The 19,476-nt window shown below is 40.4% G+C and overlaps 1 protein-coding gene, 1 long non-coding RNA gene and 1 pseudogene across 7 annotated transcripts; all 3 read right to left on the bottom strand.

The window, feature by feature from the left end:
* The window catches only part of LOC115571484 (neoverrucotoxin subunit alpha-like), a 7,199-nt pseudogene extending 2,839 nt beyond the window's left edge, over nt 1-4,360 (bottom strand).
* A 235-nt stretch (nt 4,361-4,595) lies between these two features.
* LOC115571511 (uncharacterized) lies at nt 4,596-18,511 on the bottom strand. Of its 2 annotated transcripts, XR_003981941.1 has the most exons (5): nt 18,325-18,511; nt 11,805-11,952; nt 10,974-11,159; nt 5,470-5,617; nt 4,596-4,658 (listed from the first exon to the last, which is right to left on the bottom strand). It is a non-coding gene; the product is annotated as an uncharacterized LOC115571511 (long non-coding RNA). The 2 variants fall into 2 exon arrangements; XR_003981940.1 differs by lacking the exon at nt 4,596-4,658 and having other exon boundaries at nt 4,680-5,617; nt 18,325-18,509.
* Nucleotides 12,495-15,635, bottom strand: LOC115571495 (zinc finger BED domain-containing protein 1-like). 5 transcript variants are annotated; one of them, XR_003981938.1, is made up of 7 exons: nt 15,199-15,635; nt 14,912-15,110; nt 14,277-14,824; nt 13,533-13,764; nt 13,319-13,432; nt 13,172-13,240; nt 12,495-13,053 (listed from the first exon to the last, which is right to left on the bottom strand). XR_003981938.1 is itself a non-coding variant. In XM_030400937.1 (7 exons), the coding sequence occupies exons 4-7, from the start codon at nt 13,707-13,709 to the stop codon at nt 12,685-12,687; spliced, it is 729 nt and encodes a 242-aa protein (XP_030256797.1). In that variant the 5' UTR covers nt 13,710-13,764; nt 14,277-14,824; nt 14,912-15,110; nt 15,199-15,630; the 3' UTR covers nt 12,495-12,684. The 5 variants fall into 5 exon arrangements, 4 of the variants coding, with proteins under 4 accessions (XP_030256797.1, XP_030256799.1, XP_030256798.1 ...); XM_030400937.1 differs by having other exon boundaries at nt 15,199-15,630; XM_030400939.1 differs by having other exon boundaries at nt 14,932-15,110; nt 15,199-15,630.
* Nucleotides 18,512-19,476: the final 965 nt, after the last annotated feature.

Genomic DNA, 19,476 nt, shown 5'->3' with positions numbered 1-19,476 from the left:
CCAAACAGCTGTTGCATTTGCAGCCAAGACGAGAGAGGATCAGAGGGACTCTCCGTGGACCTCTCCTTCTACAAACAAGTAGGCTGAAATCTCTGCACACAGCTGGAGTCACAAAGATCAGAGTTGGTGTCTATAAAGCTTCGACTTCCACCTTATAAGCTCAAAGAAATTTTGCATATCGCCCTGTTAGAACAGGAATTACTCCCGTGATTTTATGAATGAACGGAGTGTTACACTCAAATCCACCATTGTTTAGAAGTCAGCTGTTCAATAACTCACTCCCACAATCTCCACCTTTCTGTTATTTGTTATTACTCGTTTGAATTATTATCTCATATCATTTACTCTGCAATTATTTAGTTAATAAACATATATATAACCATATGTCGTGGTCTGTGCAAGTTTAATTTGATGTGGAAAATCAATGGAGACGTGAAAAGAAGTCACTGCTTCAGAATAAGAAACTGATTAAATTGATTTCAACTGTTTAAGCCAAACTCATACAGTTGAATTTGAATAATGTCCTTCTGATTATTCAAACTAATTTAACAAACGAAGGTTATGACCTGTATAAGACTGTGATTAATTACCAGTGATAAATTAACCCTTTTTCTATCAAGTGATAGTCTCCTACATTCTCATGGATAAAAACATATTTCTTAAGCAGTGTAAGTTATGCACCGTATTTATGACTCAGAGAAGCACATTAAATGACTTACACCAGATCAAATCTCTTCTGTCTGTGATGTTCCTCACAGGAGGGAGGGCGGGCTGTGAAAAATCCTTAGTGAGCAGTTTGCCGTTCTTGTAGTGGTAGATGGTTGCTCCTGTGTATTTCTTATTATCAATGGCTGCAACAAGGAAACGGAATCCGCGGCGGTTCTTCAGTGATTTGGCAAGATTGTAAACACTTTCAGCTTTTTGTCTCATTTTGCCCAGAACATCATCTGAGTAGTACCATGGGTCTTCATGGATACACACTGGTGCAAACGTCTCCAGGTAGTGGTCCATCGCATCCAGGCCGGGGTCAGCACTCTGCAGGGAGGTGAAGACGAAGCACAGAGCTTCATCGACACCTGCAGCAAGAACCTCTCTGTCCAGCTCTGACTCATCATGGACGATCTTTGTTCCCTCCATCATTTCCACACAGGATCTGATGACGTTGATTTCTCTCTCTTTATGATCCAGCCACTTGTCTAGTTTTTCATGACTGAATGGTGACTTGTTTCTGTCATCAAGGAGTTTTTCTACTGTGCTCTCGTCTTCTTTACCTTCACGGATGAGGGGAAATTTATCTCTCATGTTCTTCCGAGCTTAGATGCATAAACATCACACTGCGTTTTAAAACCTTTTAACTCCTTTTTGATTTGTGGAAAATTCTCTATCAATTTGTCGTGCAGAGAATCTTCGCATCTCATTTCCATTTCCTTTAAATCTTCGAGAGCATCCTGCACCTTCCACACTAATCCAGCGCTGATCTCTCTCTTCAGCTCAGCTGCAGTCGTGTCAAAGACCTTCAGAGGCGTCATCCAGACCGTCACTGGAACACTCTTCTCTCCTTTTTCTCCCAGCAGCTTTGGAAGCTCTGCATAGGTCTTCACTGCATCTTCAAATGTTGCAGGGTTTCTTTCAAGAATTAAGTCTCCGTAGAATTTGCAGGAGAATTTGTTGGTCAGGTCTTTTTCTTCCTCAGTCAGCTTGATGTCAACTTTACCCTCAATATTAAATGTGGGGATCTTCTTGATCACAGCCTCCATGTGGCCCTGGATGTCCTGAACGCTGCTGGCTTCTAACTTCTCACTGTCAAACACAAAGAGAGCATCTGCCCCATAAAGGATTTTTGAGACTACATGTGTTGCCGTGGTCCTCTTGATGGAATCTTTCTCTTGGTTGATCATGGTTTCAAGTTGAGTCACTGACAACTGTTTCAAGTTTGTGGTAGCTTTGTACCGACACGTCACTCTGCTCTGATTCTTGAATTTCTTCTTATCATTCAGATACTTGGCAGATCCTCCAACTTCAATCAGTCCACACAGGAAACTGGCCTTCAGAGAAGCTTCAATGTCCATCAGAGAGGACTTGGATTCAATGGAGTCAGAAGCAGAAACTTCAAAGTTACTGTAAGGCTGAGGGTTATTAGTTATCTGCCCTTGGAGAGTTAATCCTACAGAAAAAAGAAAAACATCAGTAATCTGTTAGAGCACTGACAGAATTTTAATCGAAAGGTACAAAATGCTAAAAATCATTTGGATTTCTGAAGCTTCATCATGAAGGTATTCTTGGACCAGAACAACAGAGAATCTGTGACAGTAGAATTGATAGTTTTGCAGATAGCTGCTGGTCTATCAGTGAAGCTTAAGCGAACAGAATCACATAAAAAAACATGAAGTCAAGGACAACATGTGCAAATAAGTTTGAATGTTTTTCTTGAAGCTTTTCTCACACAAATAAGTTGATTACTGCTTGAATCTGCTGCTACAAGTCTCAAATACTGGAACATATTACAGTGGCAACTTATGTATGTCTGCTGGACAACAAGAGGAGGCAATGCTGCTGGCTGCTGAATTGTTTTGTAGTTATACATCATTCAGTCATTCATTTATTGCCAAAGACAATTCATGGCTACTTTTATTTTACTATAAAAGCAAAGCAGAAGGAGCTCAAGTGATAAAACATATTTTAAAAAATAATAAATGCTTTACACATCATATCTGGTCAATTTCTTTAACACTCATTATTATTATTTGTATTCAAAATCTGTATAAAAAAATGTGCTGTTCATTTTTGCACTATATCATGTAAATATGTATATACATCTATTCTATTTCTTCCCTTTTAAATTATATTGTTATTGTTATATTAATTATATTCTTGTAATATTCTGTCGCTGCTGGGACAAACAAATTTCCCCGTCTGCAGGACATTACAGGATTTCTGATTCTGATCCTGATTTATTAATAAAATTCAAGTTCAAGTCATCTTTTACTTTCTCTTTTTCTTTTAAAACATTGTGATAAATAAAGTACCTTTACATCCTGATGATATCAAACTCTGACACTAACGTCTCCTGACTCGGCAGACTGTGGAGAGTATCAACGAAGAGTAGATAGAGCAATTATTATTGTTATTACTATAATTATAATTATAATTATACTTATAATTATTATAATCATTATTGTTATTATACTTTATTTTATTTTCATTAATATCCATATCTCACTTAGTAAAGCTGTTCTTACCACTGTGGCTGCAGAACCCTGTCCTCGTCTCTCCCATGGTTTCTCTCCCCTGCCTCACCTCTCTCTCTCTGCACTCAGACTCACAGCTGTAATCACGGCTCAGGCATCACTGTGTGACATTACAGCTCTCTCGCTGCTTTTGAGCCCTGAGTTTGAGTGTTGCTCAGCCCCATTCACATACAAACCAGGCTTCCATCCAGAGAGCAGGAGAGCAGAGAGCATGAGTGGCAGGGCAGCACACACATTAATGATTACAACAAAACCATGTCCTCACTTCTCTAATCTCCCTCCCTGGTGTCTTCAGAGCCAAACTACCTGTTTTCACTAATTTAGAACCAGCCGAATGTAGGTTTGGTTAAAACAGTGTCACCATTCAATGAAATGACTTCAAAGACAGGTAGAATGAAATATGTTCTTAATACGAGTTTAGTCAAGACTTACCTGGAAGCAGTCTATCTTCCAGAGCATCATAGAGCATTCCCAGGGTGAAAGTTCGACCCAGAGCAGCAACTTTAAGGGGATCTGAGCGGTCCATTTCTTTAACCTGTAGAGAAAAGTCAGGTTAGTGAGCACGTCGCCTTCTGTACTGCAGTTACACTGTTTATAACAGGAGGAGCCAGCCTACAAGTCTACTGTGTAAATGCAGTACCTCCCTGTAAACACTAGTTTGATGCTGATACTGTTACACAGACTGGAGTACTGAAAAAGTCTGAACACACTTTAAAAAGGTTTTTGTCTCTGCCCAGTTTGTCCTCACCTGGTGAAAGGTGTGTAGATCAGCTGAGTTGTGAGAGTCTTCTTGACTTCTGACTGGAGCTTCCAGAGTGATCAGTGATGCTGCAGGATTCCTTATATCCTGTCAGGTACTGACTCCTCCCACGACACGCCTCCTGCCACGACGTTAAGTCTTTCCACATAATTAAAACTATGAAGATAAAGACCTTCCAATGACTGCAGCATTTCTGTGGAATGGAAACTTGAACAGATTCCAGTGTTTTGATTGATTTCTGATTAACTAATACAAAAACAACTTCCTGCTGAGAGTTCAGTCTGACATGTAAAACATGTAGAGCTGGAGCAGACACACAGGGGATCTGACATCTGAGGCCTTTTATGTTTTACAGAGACCCCTCAAAGTGTCTCAAATCTTAGAGAAGAAGAAACACAGATATCTTTGCATTGTATTGTATGTAAATGAATTAGTACTGATTTATGTGATGTCTAATATAAGAGTCTCCGAGGAGGCCACATGCATCTCCCAGTGTCATGGTGTGAAAGTTCCTATTTCATATAACTGTAACTACTGAGCATTCAGGTCAGGAGTCAGTTATTAATTACACCTGTGGATCACCCACTGCACACTACATGTATGTCAGGAACCCACAAACCCTGTTCCTGTCCTGCTTGTCAGCAGGGAACCTAAAAAAGAAGGAAGGGTCATCATGTCAACAAATCTTGTTTTGGTGCCGGATTGTGGTGACAGCCACATTGAAGTCTACGGGAGACGCATGGACAAATACAGCCAACAGAACAACATTGTATGACTTCTGATCACACTTCAGAGAGTAACAGCTGATTTTTTCCACAATATGACTTAAAGCAAGTTGGTTACAAGAGATTTGCAAGAAGCTTAAGTTTGAAAGACCTTTTTTAAATCTTCAATCTGGCATACAGTCACACTCTAAACAATACAGTTAAGCCAATCCATATTTCATCATTGTATTTCCCCACTGCTAATTATTTCCTAAAAGTCAAGCATTTCCAGACCATAAAATGTCCTTTTCTAACTCCATACTTATTTTTCTGTTGGATTTGTAACCCTGGTGAGAAATAAAACTTGATCTGCCAATCAAACATATGAATGTGCTTACTGCCAGCTTTTATTACACAATATTTAACTGAAAAATCAATCTAATCAAAATGAATGCTTTGCTTATTTTTCTTTCTTCATCATACCTGCCAAGTTAAATTAATATATATTGTACGTTAAACCTACCAAACTCTTGACCTACTAAAAAACACCATTTCTGAGAGAGGTGATATTTTAATCATTGTTGTGGCTGAAAGCATGCAGGTTGAAAAACATAGGAAGGGACAGGAATAATGATAAAGAAGATTTGAATATTAGACAAACAAACTCAGGCTTTCTTCGTCTTTGTCAAAAATCATCATCATCAAAAATATTTCCCAGTAGCCCAGAACTGGTTCTGAGTACTGTACATAAACTTACTAAATTTCAGTTCATTGAACACTTTTTCTACTTCCTCCTCTCTCTCCTCTCCTTCTTGTTCTCCGTTGTCAGTCTTCTGGCTCTGCCGGCTTCAGCAGTCCTGTAGACGTTACAGAGTATCCTGAAGTTCATGATGACGATCCTCAGCCTGCAGAGGAGGAAGAGCAGAGGGCTTGATATGGTAACCACTGAGTTATGGCCTAACAGTGAATCATGTTGCTGTCACACCGCTTGTCTTTGTGCAAACATTCAATTTACTGTCAGTCCAATCTAGTTAAACTTTTAATATTTTAGTGGTTGGCTTTATATCGTGTCATAGCTGTAAAATTGTTTTTCACATGATAACAACCACCTAAATTATTCTTAAACGTCCTGCATGAGGAGACGAGAGGAGGAAGTTGTGGACTAGTTGGCAGTACCCTGAGAGCATTGTGTTCACCAGCTCTACAATCTATTGATTCAATAACAGGAACATGAATACATTTTAAATCTGCATGTGTATCAGAATACACACAGTGACGGAGGACTGATTGTCTGATAACAGCCATGAATTCTGGAGGAGACCCAGTCCTGTAAGAGAACCTGAAAAGGATGATTTGTATGAATCTGTCTTGGCCTCTGGAGAAACTGTTTGGTAGGATGTATTTTTACACTACTTGTTTTTGAGTTTAACATCAGGAAACATCTTTTGGAGGAGCAAATAATGTCTGTTAAAAATAATACTTAATAGGAAAATTAGATAAATATATTTTTACTTTGGTTTTAAACCTCATGGCCTCAGTTAAATACAGAGACGCATATCTGCAATATCTCTTACTGTGGCAGGTGCAGGATCTGTCTGTTGTTTAATCAGAGACTTATTAAAAAGCTCTTAACTATTCTAGTATTTGTTCCCAGAAATGCTGTTTTCATTAGAATGACTTCATACTCATATTTCCCAGCAGTGTGAGATTAAAGGTAACAATTAACCTTCTGAAGAAGACATGTATGAAGAAATGAACTGACATCAGTCTACATGATCGCTGTAATAAACAGAAACACATCTTTTGGTTCATTTTAAAAAAATCTTCCTTGAATGAGTAAAGTTCTTTCAGTTGAAATACACGATGACAAATGATAGATGATCTGATTTAGTCGTCTATCAACAACTATTCAAAACACAGAAAAGCAAAACAGCTCCAGTTCCACAGAATTGGCGTGGATGTTTTAGTGATGGATGCTGGTAAGTGTCGTATTATTTCTGTGGAAACACGTCTGCTTTTTACTGATTAGCAGCTTCACAGATGACAGGAACCAGGATCAGACATGCAGCAAAGGGACCCAGACAGGAACTGGAACCCTGGTGCCGGTTCAGCGAGGACAGAGTCTCTGTACACGGGACGCGAGCTATAACAACTGAGCTAATGGACGCCTGAGTTCAGCCGTGATTTGATGGTGAAATAAACCCTCTTTGCTCAGAATAACAGTTTGACCTCTGACACTTTAATTGACCCTCTGAGTGCTCAAACCTCTCTGATTATTCACAGGTTTACTTCACAATATCAGAGACTTTTAATGTGGTCTCGTCTCAGAGTTGAGAATGAAACAGAACCAAGAGCAGCTCTGCGGGCAGATAATGATGAATAGGGTCATATTCTGTACATGTAAAGGTGTGTAAATGTATACTGGTATAGACGTCTAACACATTAACTACAGTAACTCTTATTAGGCTGACTATATTTCCATTATCCCCACTGACTAGTGGTTGAAGTTGTTTGGTCCTTCTGGCTCTGGAAAGTGACCTATTGTTGTTGTGATTCATCTTCTTACATTGTTTTGGGCCCATATTTCACACAGTCCTAACATCTCATCAACCATCGTTTGCAAGTATGCTGAACAATATCCTTGTGGTTTTGTTTTCCTCACCTCTTCCCTACTTGCACACTGATCTAAACTGTGTGAATCACAGATCAGCACGTTTAACAATGATGCAACAGTGTGAATGCATCAGAGATTTTCTTTATATGGTCATTTTTGTTCAATGAATTATGGTGAAATTCTTACAGTAACTGATTACTTAGAAATGTGCTGCCGCTCAAAAGTTTGGACCCTGCATCTTTTGAATCTGCGTCAGGACTGAATGGTTCTAATGAGTCATTATGAAATAAGAAGTCGAAATGATGAGATAAAAAAGTGATAGTGATTGTTGAAGTAGAAGGTCCAGATTTTATTGTTCTTTTAATTGAATGGTGTAAATGGTTCTAAACCTTGTGTGGATACAAGAACATGTGGTGGTCGATATGAAAATCCAGTGGGTGAGTTTTATAAACAAGGAAGTTAAATACAAAGATTATGTGCAGGTTTTTTTTACAGATGGATCAAAGAATCCAATAACAGGAATCACGGGTTCTGCAGTTGTGGTTCCCCGTCATGGAAGTGACATCTGCAGACAAACATCAAATGATGTAAGTGTATAAACTTCATGGCGCAAAATGTGACAAATAAACTCAAAATCTGTGCAGATAAACAGATGTGGTTTGTGTTTCTGGCCATTGTGATTTCCTCAGTCAGCTGAAACGACTGACAGAAGTTAAATCATCAGTTTTATTGAACTTTATTTCTACTGATATCAATATAATATAAATATCAATGAATGTGCAACTCAGAGATGTTAAATGACTGCTTCAGAGTAGGGCTGGGCGATATGTACTAATAGTCATATCCCGATATATTTAGGCTGAATATCGATATACGATATATATCCCGATATTTTAATGCAAAGTGAGAGCAAATGTTCAGTCAAAGCCAAATATGACATGTGGGTGGGAATTTTGTCATTTTAGGGGCAAGTCCATTTGGCCTTCAGTTTTGTTTTCAGGGGCACCAAGGCCACATGACAGGGCACAAAGGCCACTGGGTAAAATGTGTTGATTTACTTTCAGACTGATACCATAACATCCTAATTTATAATAAGACATGGATTATGCATTAAAACATTTTTTAAATACCAATATCAAGTTAATGTTACATTACAAAACAGTTTTTTTTTCCAGTAGGGTTAGAGTGAGGTGGGTTTTGTGACACCACACTGAATATTAGTGTTATTGAATATTTCTCCAAATAGAAATTCCCCAAAATTATGGCAAAGCACATTTTTTCCAAACACATTTTTTTTAGAATAACCAGCAGGAGACCACTGATGTGTGGAGTGATTTTGGTGACACTACACTCTGAATAATAGTGAAGTTATTGAATTTTTTTTGTAGTTTCTCTTTTCAGTGTTGCACTTTGTAGACGGTCCCTGCGCCCTCGTCTCACAGCTGGCTGACCATACAGACCAGAGTTAATGTCCAGACGCTCGTTTAGATTAACATACGGTTGTAGCTCGTTGTCTTGTGTTTTAACAAGGTTATGAGTTATTGATCCGGGAAGTTCGAATCTGTGAATATATTTCCAACTTTACCGGACTAAATCCTACCACATAAGTCAGTTACGTATCATGTCAAACCGGCTGCGCTCGCTCGCTGTGCTGTAAGTTTCCTTCTTGTGTTTTGAGACGCTGCTGCTGTTTGAGAGGCTTTCACGTGAGATCATCGTGATGATGAGACTCCACCTGCGCGAACCGCGGACTCACTGAAGTTACTGTGAGTGACTACTGTGCACTCAGGTGGCTGTAATTAAAGGCAAGCTCGCTACGCTGACCGGGCCAGGGGCACAGAGGCCGCTGTGGCCGTACGATGAGTTTTTTTTCACGGGGCATCAAGGCCAAAGTGTGGGGCAACGGCGGCCACCAAAGTGTTTGTTGAAGAGTACCGGAGTGTCTGTTCCAGCCCCTCCCCTCTCTGTGCATGAAGGAGGAGGGGAGCAGTGCAGAGAGCTCCGGGTCAGCAGCTCGCCCTGGAGCAAGGATCACAGCGCAAATTTGAACTATATCGATGCGATATGGTCTAATTCCATATCACATTTAAAAAATATATCGATATAAGTTTTATGTAACGATATATCACCCAGCCCTACTTCAGTGTGCAGCTCTGCAAGGAATTAAACAGGTTAATAATCAGCAGGCAATAAGAAAAACAGAGCTACAACTAAAGTATTGATTTAATCTGCAGACTGTTCTTTTTCTTTTCTTTTTTTATGACCTTTTTTGTCCATAAAACATGATAAAATAGTTTTTATTTAAAAAAAACTACTGGGCTATTGAGTACGAAGTACCAATATCAGCTCAATATGCAATTAAACCTTTCAACTTTTCCAAATGTAGAAATAGAGCTGTTTCAGTGCTAACTTCCTGCGCCACCACCGCAGCCGACCCGCTCGGTCCCACCGGCGGTATGTGGCGGTAGTATCAGGGCCGCATTATTGGTGAGCCGTCCCAGTGTGAACGGATAATCCGGAGACGCGAAGCGAGGGCGTGTCGGTCTGAAAGTCTGATAACTACACAGCTCCTTCACTCAACTAAATACAGAGAAATGTCCCACAAAGCAACGTTACAGGACCGAACAACAGTAATGTAGTAACTATAACTGTCTTTGGCAACTTATATGAGGAAAACAAATACCACAGCTGTATGTGGAGAAGCGTCTGTTCTCCTGTCTGTCCTCCCGACTCTTCCTCACATTTCTGCTCACAAAACAGCGTTTGTCACGCTTGTCACAAGACTTTAACTCACCGAGTGTTTGATGAAAATAAATCACTGCGACCGTCAGCCCTCCTGACCGAGACTACAGGAAACTGTCCCCCAGAAAACAGCCTCCGTCCCCGCGAGTGACAGAGTCAGACAGCGTCCTGTTTACTGATGGTGATTATGTATAATTATGTAATTTAGCACGAACAACTTCACTCCGTCACTTTCCAGGATGTTTGGTGGGTCAGGATCTCAATCACTTCACGTTATAACAGCATCTATATGATTATAAACTGTCCGCGGGTTTAGATAGACAAGGGGAACACCTGGGGAACACCTGGGAAACACCTGGGGAACACCTGGGGAACACCTGGGGAGACACCTGGGGAACACCTGGGGAACACCTGGGAAACACCTGGGGAACACCTGGGGAACACCTGGGGAACACCTGGGGAGACACCGACGTCATTAACATGACGTGTAGCCCCCGCCGCATGGGCGTGGTTCCAGCGCCTCTAACTGACACGCCCCCAGCGTTTCACAGCAGAAAGAAGTGCTTGTTTTTCCATGATTTTGAGACCTAATTTTATATAATTAACAATTTTTTTAATCTTTCAAATTTGGCTCAGTGGTCAATGATACATGTTTCTATGGTGTCACAAACTCATAACACAATTTTTTTTGCCGCTTTACACAGTCTTTAATATCTGGGATTCGGCACTAATCAACCGCACTTCTTGTAAAAGAAACTTTCTTGAAGCACCTTTTCTGACCCAGTGAGGACCAGAAGCAGACGGGCAGGATGGACTACTTGAGAGAGCACAGGAGGACAACAGACACACAGACGGACTGGGAGGAAACACAGCAGAGAGACACTGAAAGAGATCGAACAGAATACCAAAGACTTCTTCTCTGAGTTGAGGAGGAGCAGTCCTCAGTCCTCCTCTTCTTATTGCGTGGACTCCTTTTTCACAGCTTGAAGACAGCGTCTTCTTCTTTTTGTCTTGTCCGCTGCTCCAGCATCCTCTCCTTTAACATGATGGATAGTGTTCCTGCCAGCGCTGAATCACGACTCTCTGTACGGCTGCAGGACATTTAAAGTTAGTTGTAGGCTAAACGTCTCCTTCAGGGTGGAACAATAGTGGACATTTGGTTGTTTATTCATTTGTTCACCATGTCTATTCACTTTTTTTCCTCTATCCTTGTCAACATGTTTGTTTTTGTCCTTTTATTTAATGCTTCTGAGCTGAGGAGGACCTTTAATACAAAGTCAGAGCGCTTTAGGTTCTGTACAAATCGGATGAGATATTTCCTTGTCCTTCCCCATTGGCTGGGTCACGTTACATACACAAAGTGATAAATTATTATCTTTTATAGTCTAGAGGTCAATGAATGACATATGTTGTTTCTATGAAATCAGATGGTGACCCAGCTCTGCAGCCACACGTCACAGTGTGGAACTGTGACGTGTGGCTGCAGAGCTGGGTCACCATATGATGTCAGGTGGTGATTGGTCCAGACTTCCAGAGCCGGGCCTGATAGACCCACCCACAATGCTGCGCCTGGTTCTCACAAGATGTGGCTTTACAATAATACACAGCATTATTTATGTATGTATCACTATAGATTGTATTCGATATTATGATCCCACTTCACTCAGGGTTAAATTCTGTGTTTTGGGTAAATATTCCACTGATGAACATGAAAACATTTATTTACATAAACTTACTAAATGTCAGTTCATTTAACTCTTCTTCTACTTCCTCCTCTCTCTCCTCTCCTTCTTGTTCTCCGTTGTCAGTCTTCTGGCTCTGCCGGCTTCAGCAGTCCTGTAGACGTTACAGAGTATCCTGAAGTTCATGATGACGATCCTCAGCCTGCAGAGGAGGAAGAGCAGAGGGCTTAATATGGTAACCACTGAGTTATGGCCTAACAGTGAATCATGTTGCTGTCACACCGCTTGCTTTTGTGCAAACACACAATAGACTGTCTAATCTGGTTAAACTTTAAAATTCTAGTAGTTTGCTTTAAATCGTGTCATCGCTGTTAATCACCTGAATTATTTTCAAACTTCCTGACATGATTAAATATCTTTCAGTTATCAATAGGGTTGGGTATCGTTTGAATTTGAACGATTCCGATTCCGATTCCGATTCCTTGTTTCGATTCCGGTTCCTAACGATTCTCGATTCCGATTCTTTTAAGAGGCAGGGTCACAAAAGTTAAGGATATTTTAAATGAGCTACCCAACCAACAGACTTTCTGAATGAAATAGTCTAAACTTCTCCATCAATTTTAATTCTATGAACTTTTTAATTTTTATGAACTTTACTATGAATTTCTCACAGGGCTGTTTTCAACTACAGTATAAATATCAAATCTATGAACTTGAGTATAAATATTATAAATTATGAATACGTTTTCACTTTCCTCAAGAGAGCTTTATTTTTGTAAACGTCATGAAAACACATTTACACATGAGTGTATGATGCTGCAGGTACTTAAACATATTACTGTGCTCCCACTGATGGGCTAACCTGGTGCAGAATTGCAAATAAACAATAAGAAACAACTTGTAAAACCCAGTCCAGATTAGCAGCAGTATGAAATCAGAAACAGTTCTTGTTTAGGAAAATGATCATATCTGCCTTCTCGGGCAGGATGCGGGAGCGTTCTGGACAGATAGTGTCTCCTGCTGTGGAGAACACACGTTCGCTGGGTGTAGAAGAAGCTTGAACGCATAAATAGGAGAAAGCGAGATCTGACAGCAAAGGATAAGTCTTTTGTTGGTTCCACCACCATGCAGCAGGGTCCTCAGACATAAGGACCGGTGGAACTTCCTGGTATATCTGAAGCTCTCTCTCCACTCGTTTCTTGATGGACATGGAGCTCTGCTGTGACACTATGTTCTGTGCCTCTTCCTCAGCGAACAGCTCCTCCAGTGGAGTCTTCCTGGGCAGTTTGCAGGGAGGCTGTTGCTAAAATACAAAACAAAAGGTTCATCAGTATTATCACTAAAAAAGGGAAAACCTCCATTAAAGGCATGATTATTATTTAAATTGAAAACCTATATAATATCAACTATCATATACTCACACTCTCCTGCTCATCCTCATTCTCAGACTGCATGGAGTCCCCATCAGCTCCACAGTCTTCCTCTGTTGACTACAAAGAACATAATTAGCATTTAAATCTTAGATTTTAATAGCTGAAAAGGACAGTTGTGCATGAATGACATTTCACCTGTTCAATCAGCTTTCTCTGGATCTGGTCCCAGATGGTGTCATCATCCAATTTATGTTTAAAGCGTGGATCCAACGCAGTGGCCACTTGGAGAAAGTTTCTGATCTCATCATTCTGCAAAACACATTTGTTGTTCTTTAAATGTTTTAACAAGCCATGTGATATTTCTATTCTTCAACAATTTCTTTCCAGATGCCCTGCCTCAGTCACTTACCTGGTAGCGCTTGGAAAGGTTTGCCAAAACCTGTTTTTTAAGGTTTGACACAAAGACTGTGTCTCCATCTTTTACAGCAAGGTGTGCCTCAAGCTTTTTGAGGATAGGCAGAATCTGTCCGCATGTGGGACTCTTTTCGGACGACACACAGAGTGTTGAGGTGTAGAGCACCTTCATCAGGTTGATGAAGTCTTCAGCTTTCTTAAAATCCTCCTCAGTTAGCCGAGCAAGTCTGTATGAAAAATAATTAAGAACACATAGATTGGAGTTAGAAATATTCCCTTTTTTCCTAACAAAACACCTAACATAGGCACTCCCTACATTAGCTCTAATACTGTTCTTTGAATTCTTATTTTGCGTGTACTGGTATTTTTTGTCTAAGCTTGTCTATCTATCTCTACCTGTCCCTGTCCATATTTTTTCTCAGCCGCTGATCCAAGCTGGCTGCTTGAATTGCAGGGTACTGCTCTGTGAATCTCTCCAGCATTAGGTACAGAGAGTTCCACCGTTCTCACATCAAGTATGAGTGAGTGTCGGGGCAGCTCTGATAAAAACAAGAACATCAATTTGAAGTCATTTAGCAGATGCTTTGCATCCTAGGAGACAAACAATATTTTTGTATAATTGGACTCAAATACTGTAGTACTACTCTGCTGAGCTCATAAATAATAATAAGATCAGACATATAAAGTCATTACATGTCAATGCACAACAGTTAGATAAAGTGAACTTTGTGTGTCTTACGTAGAAGTTCTTGCTTCTCTTGGAGAACCACCTTGGCCATCAAGCACCTCTTCATCCACACAACAATGGTTCGGACCTTGGCCACCCACTGACTCACAGAATTTAGGGAGTATATACTTTGTGCTGCTAAATTAAGTGTGTGGGCAAAACAGCACAATTTCACAAATCGCAGGTGCTTAATAGCCACATCCATGTTGGCAGCATTATCTACAGTGACTGCTACAATTTTATCAGATATGCCAAACTCTGTCAGAACATCACTGATTTCCTCTGCAACAACACAACCGGTCTGTGCTTTGTACACAGCCTTTGTTTTTAGCACTTTTTGCTGCATTTTGCCCTCCTCTATGTAGTGTGCTGTGATGGTGAGGTAGTGGTCCTGTGTGATGCTACTCCAGCCATCACATGTGAGTGCAACAGAGCTGACTTCACTGAGCTCTGTAATAATGTTGGACTTCTCAACCTTGTACCACGATGGGATTAAAGTGTTTGACAGGTAGTCCCTGGAAGGTGGTGTGTATTTGGGGTTTAGAGTTTTCACCATGTCCCTGCAAACATATACAAACATATAATATTGTTGTTACTGTTTAGCTCAGTATCAATTAGCTTAGCTCTATCGTTATTGCTTAACTAACCTAAATGTTGGTGATTCCACCTCTGAAAAAGGATGCAGCCTTTTGACGATGTGTGCAGTGACCTTTCTGTGGCACTCTTCCTTTTGCTGCACCGACATCTTCCCCTTTGCCGCTATAGTGAACGGAGTAGGCTCAGCACATCGCGGAGTCGTGGAGTCACCAGCCTGGCTAACGTTAGCAATCTCAGGTCGTAAATTGTCTATGAAAAAATACGTGGGCTAATTTGTTAGCTGCCTCAATGTTGGCGCAAGACATATTATTTATTGAATATGTATTGTTTTACTTACCGGATTCGGACTGCAGTGCAGTCACTGCGGTGCCACGCTGGGGGTCGGAGCCGGAGCCAGAGCCAGAGGAAGAGGAAGAGGCAGCGGTGGACGGTCGGCGCAGCGCGTCAAAGACGGGGCACACATTTATTTCTACTCCATGAACTCGGGAGAGGTGCTTTTTCATGTTCGTCGTGCACCCTCCTATGCACGAAACAATTCGGTCGCAAGCGTTGCATTTTGCCGAGATTTTTGTCTTTTTCGAAAAGTGAAGCCACACTTTAGACCGCCGACGCAGGCTATCCATGCTGGACTCGCTCGGTTAGCAAACACTTCCGGTGGACGCTTCTTCGTGGGTGTTCAGCGGCTTCTTCTTCCGGTCGGCGGACTGGGTATCGAAACTTGGAATCGAAATTTAAACTTTTGAACGATTCCGGGAGAATTGGAAAGTAAGTCCCGGTTCCAATCGATACACGATACTCGATACCCAACCCTAGTTATCAATGTTTCTTACAGATGTAAATTCATAGGTTATCTGATTTAACAGTTAATCAACAACTTTTCAAACATATATATATAAAAAAGTCCCAGTTCCACAGAATTGATCTCGGACTTTGTGAAGTCTTTATAGTGACGTGTTCTATGGAAACACTTATGTTATTCCACTGGCACCACCTCTGCACCAAAGTACTGTCAAAGCGGTGTCTATCTATCTATCTATCTATCTATCTATCTATCTATCTATCTATCTGTCTATCTATCTATCTATCTATCTATCTATCTATCTATCTATCAATTACCTTCTCTGTAACATTTTATCATACATAATTAGTAGTATTAAATGCAGCTCTTTTGTTTCCCCCTCGCGAAACAGTCATACTGCAGACCAGCCCAACACCCGGACTCTCTTCAGTCACTATTAAACACTGTTAAAAACCTCACCTACTGTGCAATACCATACAATGTGCAATATTCCATACCAAAATACCATTTTCTATATATATATATATATATATATATATATATATATATATATATATATATATATATATATATATATATATATATGTTATATATATATATATGTTATATATATATATGTATATATATATATATATATATATATATATATATATATATATACACATATATATATAGTTGTTTATATATATCATATATATATATATAGATATATACATATATTCTATATAATATATACTTACTACATCTATATATCCTATATCTTATATCTATCATCTATATCATATATCTCTATAGATATATCTCTCTCTCTTCTCTCTCTCCTCTCTCTTTCTCTCTCTCTCTCTCTATGTTTCTCTCTTCTCTTTCTCTCTCTCTCTCTCTTTCTCTCTCTCTCTCTCTCCTCTCTCTCTCTCTCTCTCTGTTCTCTCTCTCTTCTCTCTCTCTCTCTCCTCTCTCTTTCTCTCTCTCTCCCTCTTCTCTCTCTCCCTCCTCTCTCTCTCTCTCTCTCCCCCTCTCTCTCTACTCTCTCTCTCTCGCTCTCTCTCATCGCCTCTCTCTCTACCCCACTCTCTGTTTTCTCTCTCTCTCCTCTTCTCTCAATCTCTCTCTCTCTCTCTCCTCTATAGCTCGCTCGCGCTCTCTCTCCTCTTTCTCTCTCTCCCTCTCTCTTCTCTCTCTCTCTCTCTCCTCTCGTATCTATCTCTGTCCTTACACCGTGTATATAGCACTGTATTTATTTTGCAAATGTACATACTCCTCAAGACTGTGCACCTTACCTCCCTTTTTTGTACTATTACTTAATGTTCTATGTTTATACTGTATATATTGTTTATTCTTCAGACTGTTTTTTACACTGCTACTGGAGTTGGCTTTTTTAATTCATCCTACATGTGTACATTGACAATAAAGGCATTCTATTCTATTCTATTCTATTCTACATGTCGCCATTGGACTGCTTTCGTTTTCTAATTTGAGTTATTTCCACACTGCAGGCACCTTGTCCACAGGTTTGCCAGAGTAACGTTATGCGAGCGTCTGAATTCTGCCACAAATTGTGCTCTGACGTAAAAAATACAATCGGCCTTGGGTCCACGGTCAAAATTGCCGATCCTCGATCAGTGGAGAAATGCCCATATCGGCCCCGATCCCGATCCTGCAGATTGAATCGGGACATCCCAACTTGTCAGAAGTAGGAGAGAAAGTGTAGTATAAAATAACCATAGTAAGTAGATAGTGACTAATGATAATTGATAATAACTGTTACAAAAATGAAGTGAGAAGTGAAGGGTAATCAAGTGTGAAGGAGATGCTGAAATATACTACTCTGCACCAGCTGATTGAAGTGTGCATCTACTGATTAAGGCCACTGTAGTGTGATGATGTGAAGTGTGAAAGTCTAACCACAAATATAAGAATTAAATCATATAACCAAATATGCAACAGATTTATTATGTTGCAGTGCAAAAAGTGATCAGATATAATGGGATACATCAACAAGGGGGCTGGGTTATTAAAAAGCCTGAAGGCCAGAGTTTCTAGAGGCGAAGAGCTACTGGTGTACACAGTCGGAGATACTGGAGCCACGTACGTGAAAGCTACGCGCAGATGCAGAAGGTAGTGTGGTGGAAAAGGACCAGGTGGAAGATGATTGGTCAGCTTCCTGATGAGAGCTGGACTGATGGGGAACATTTGAAAAAATAGAATAAGATTTGATTAATCCAAAGGGTGGCAGCAGCAACTTTTAGGATTCAAGCTGCTGATAAAGAAGAAGAAGAAGAAGAAGAAGAAGAAGAAGAACTAGAAGCATCTGTAAATGAGAAGCAGAATTCAGACAGTGAACTATCTCATCCACACTCTACGATCTTTGGCAGTGCACCCGCTGCGGTCATTTATTCCTCCCGCCACACGGGGGCGACACATCAGCCCGCTGCCGCTATAAAAACCTGCACAGCGTCACTGAAGCCCGAAACAACCGGCTGTCAAATCTCCCAGTGTGGCTTGTTGTGAGTTTGTCAGTCGACAGTTAGAACTTGTGTCTCTTTTAAGACAAAAGTTGTGTGTAACGCTCAGATTTTTATCATTCGGTCGCGTTTTTTAACCGAAAAACAGCCGGAAGCTGTCGTTCATCCAGCATTAATACGTGTGTAGCTAACAGGATCTTACCGGCGGCTGTAACCTCCGCTGGGTGAGTCTCCTCTGTGAGTGAGAGTCTCCTCTGTGGGTGAGTCTCCTCCGTGGGTGAGAGTCTCCTCCGTGGGTGAGTAATGTGCATCTTTCATCTTGTGTCGACGGTTGGAGAGCTAAAGCTAACGGTAGCACAACGACCGTTCATTTTTCGCGGGGCCCCGCCCACCACCTGATTTCATTGGTCCTTTGGGACGTCATCTGTCTGAGGTTTACGTGATTGGCTTGGAGCGGGCAGGACCTTAAACTGTGTAGTGAAATGACTGAAGACACGTGGGTGAGGAGGGGAGACATTTGAAATAGATAATAATAATAATAATAATAATAATAATAATAATAATAATAATAATAATAATAATAAGCAGCAACCTGTGTGTTAGTTTGTCACCTCACAGTGATTAAACACAGGTGAGGTTGTGTTTTTAAATCTGGAACATCAGGACTGAATTTATTCAGCTGGTATCAGCTCAGAAAACATTGTGTTAACAGAACTAAACTTCATGGTGCAGATAAACAGATGTGGTTTGTGTTTCTGGCCATTGTGATTTCCTCAGTCAGCTGAAACGACTGACAGAAGTTAAATCATCAGTTTTATTGAACTTTATTTCTACTGATGGAGCTCATTTATAAAAATAAATGAATGTGCAACTCAGAGATGTTAAATGACTGCTTCAGAGTGCAGCTCTGCAAGGAATGATTGGTATGAACTGTGTTTGTACATAAAACAAACATTTTTAGCAAATATTTTTTGTCATTTCTGTTTATTCTCACTGTAAATTGAATCATTCAGGTTTTTTGTTACTGTTGGTTAGACAAAAAATGATATTTGAAGACGTCACTTTGGACATTTTTCACTAATTTCGTCCTTTAAGTTTTTCATCAAACTTAGATATCACCTTTTTTTCTGTAACTGGCAGAAATAATCTTCCATGTCATCATGGATTCAATGATTAGTTAACAGCTCAGTTGCAGCTTCTCTTCTGCTCTCCTGCAGCAGACAGTAAATGTCTGTGCTGACGGCGCCCTCAGCAGGTGAACACAGGTCACTGCAGCTCTGCACACAGTCTATAATTGGCTCAAGCTGAGGGCTGCTGGGTAATCCAGAGCGTCTCACTGAGGTGGAGGTTCCCC

The sequence above is a fragment of the Sparus aurata genome, chromosome 20 (genome assembly GCF_900880675.1).
Source record: "Sparus aurata chromosome 20, fSpaAur1.1, whole genome shotgun sequence".
NCBI lineage: Eukaryota > Metazoa > Chordata > Actinopteri > Spariformes > Sparidae > Sparus > Sparus aurata.
Note: the sequence above shows the minus strand (reverse complement) of the source record. Positions and strands in the feature narration are given on the sequence as shown.

What these genes read in the sequence shown, in the direction of transcription:
- LOC115571495 (XM_030400937.1), bottom strand. Translation starts at nt 13,709, where the DNA reads ATGAAGGTGCTCTACACCTCAACACTCTGTGTGTCGTCCGAAAAGAGT. An exon ending in ACCTTTCCAAGCGCTACCAG is followed by an intron (nt 13,433 to 13,532) that starts GTAAGTGACTGA and finishes TGTGTTTTGCAG; the next exon opens with AATGATGAGATCAGAAACTT. An exon ending in AGAGAAAGCTGATTGAACAG is followed by an intron (nt 13,241 to 13,318) that starts GTGAAATGTCAT and finishes TGTTCTTTGTAG; the next exon opens with TCAACAGAGGAAGACTGTGG.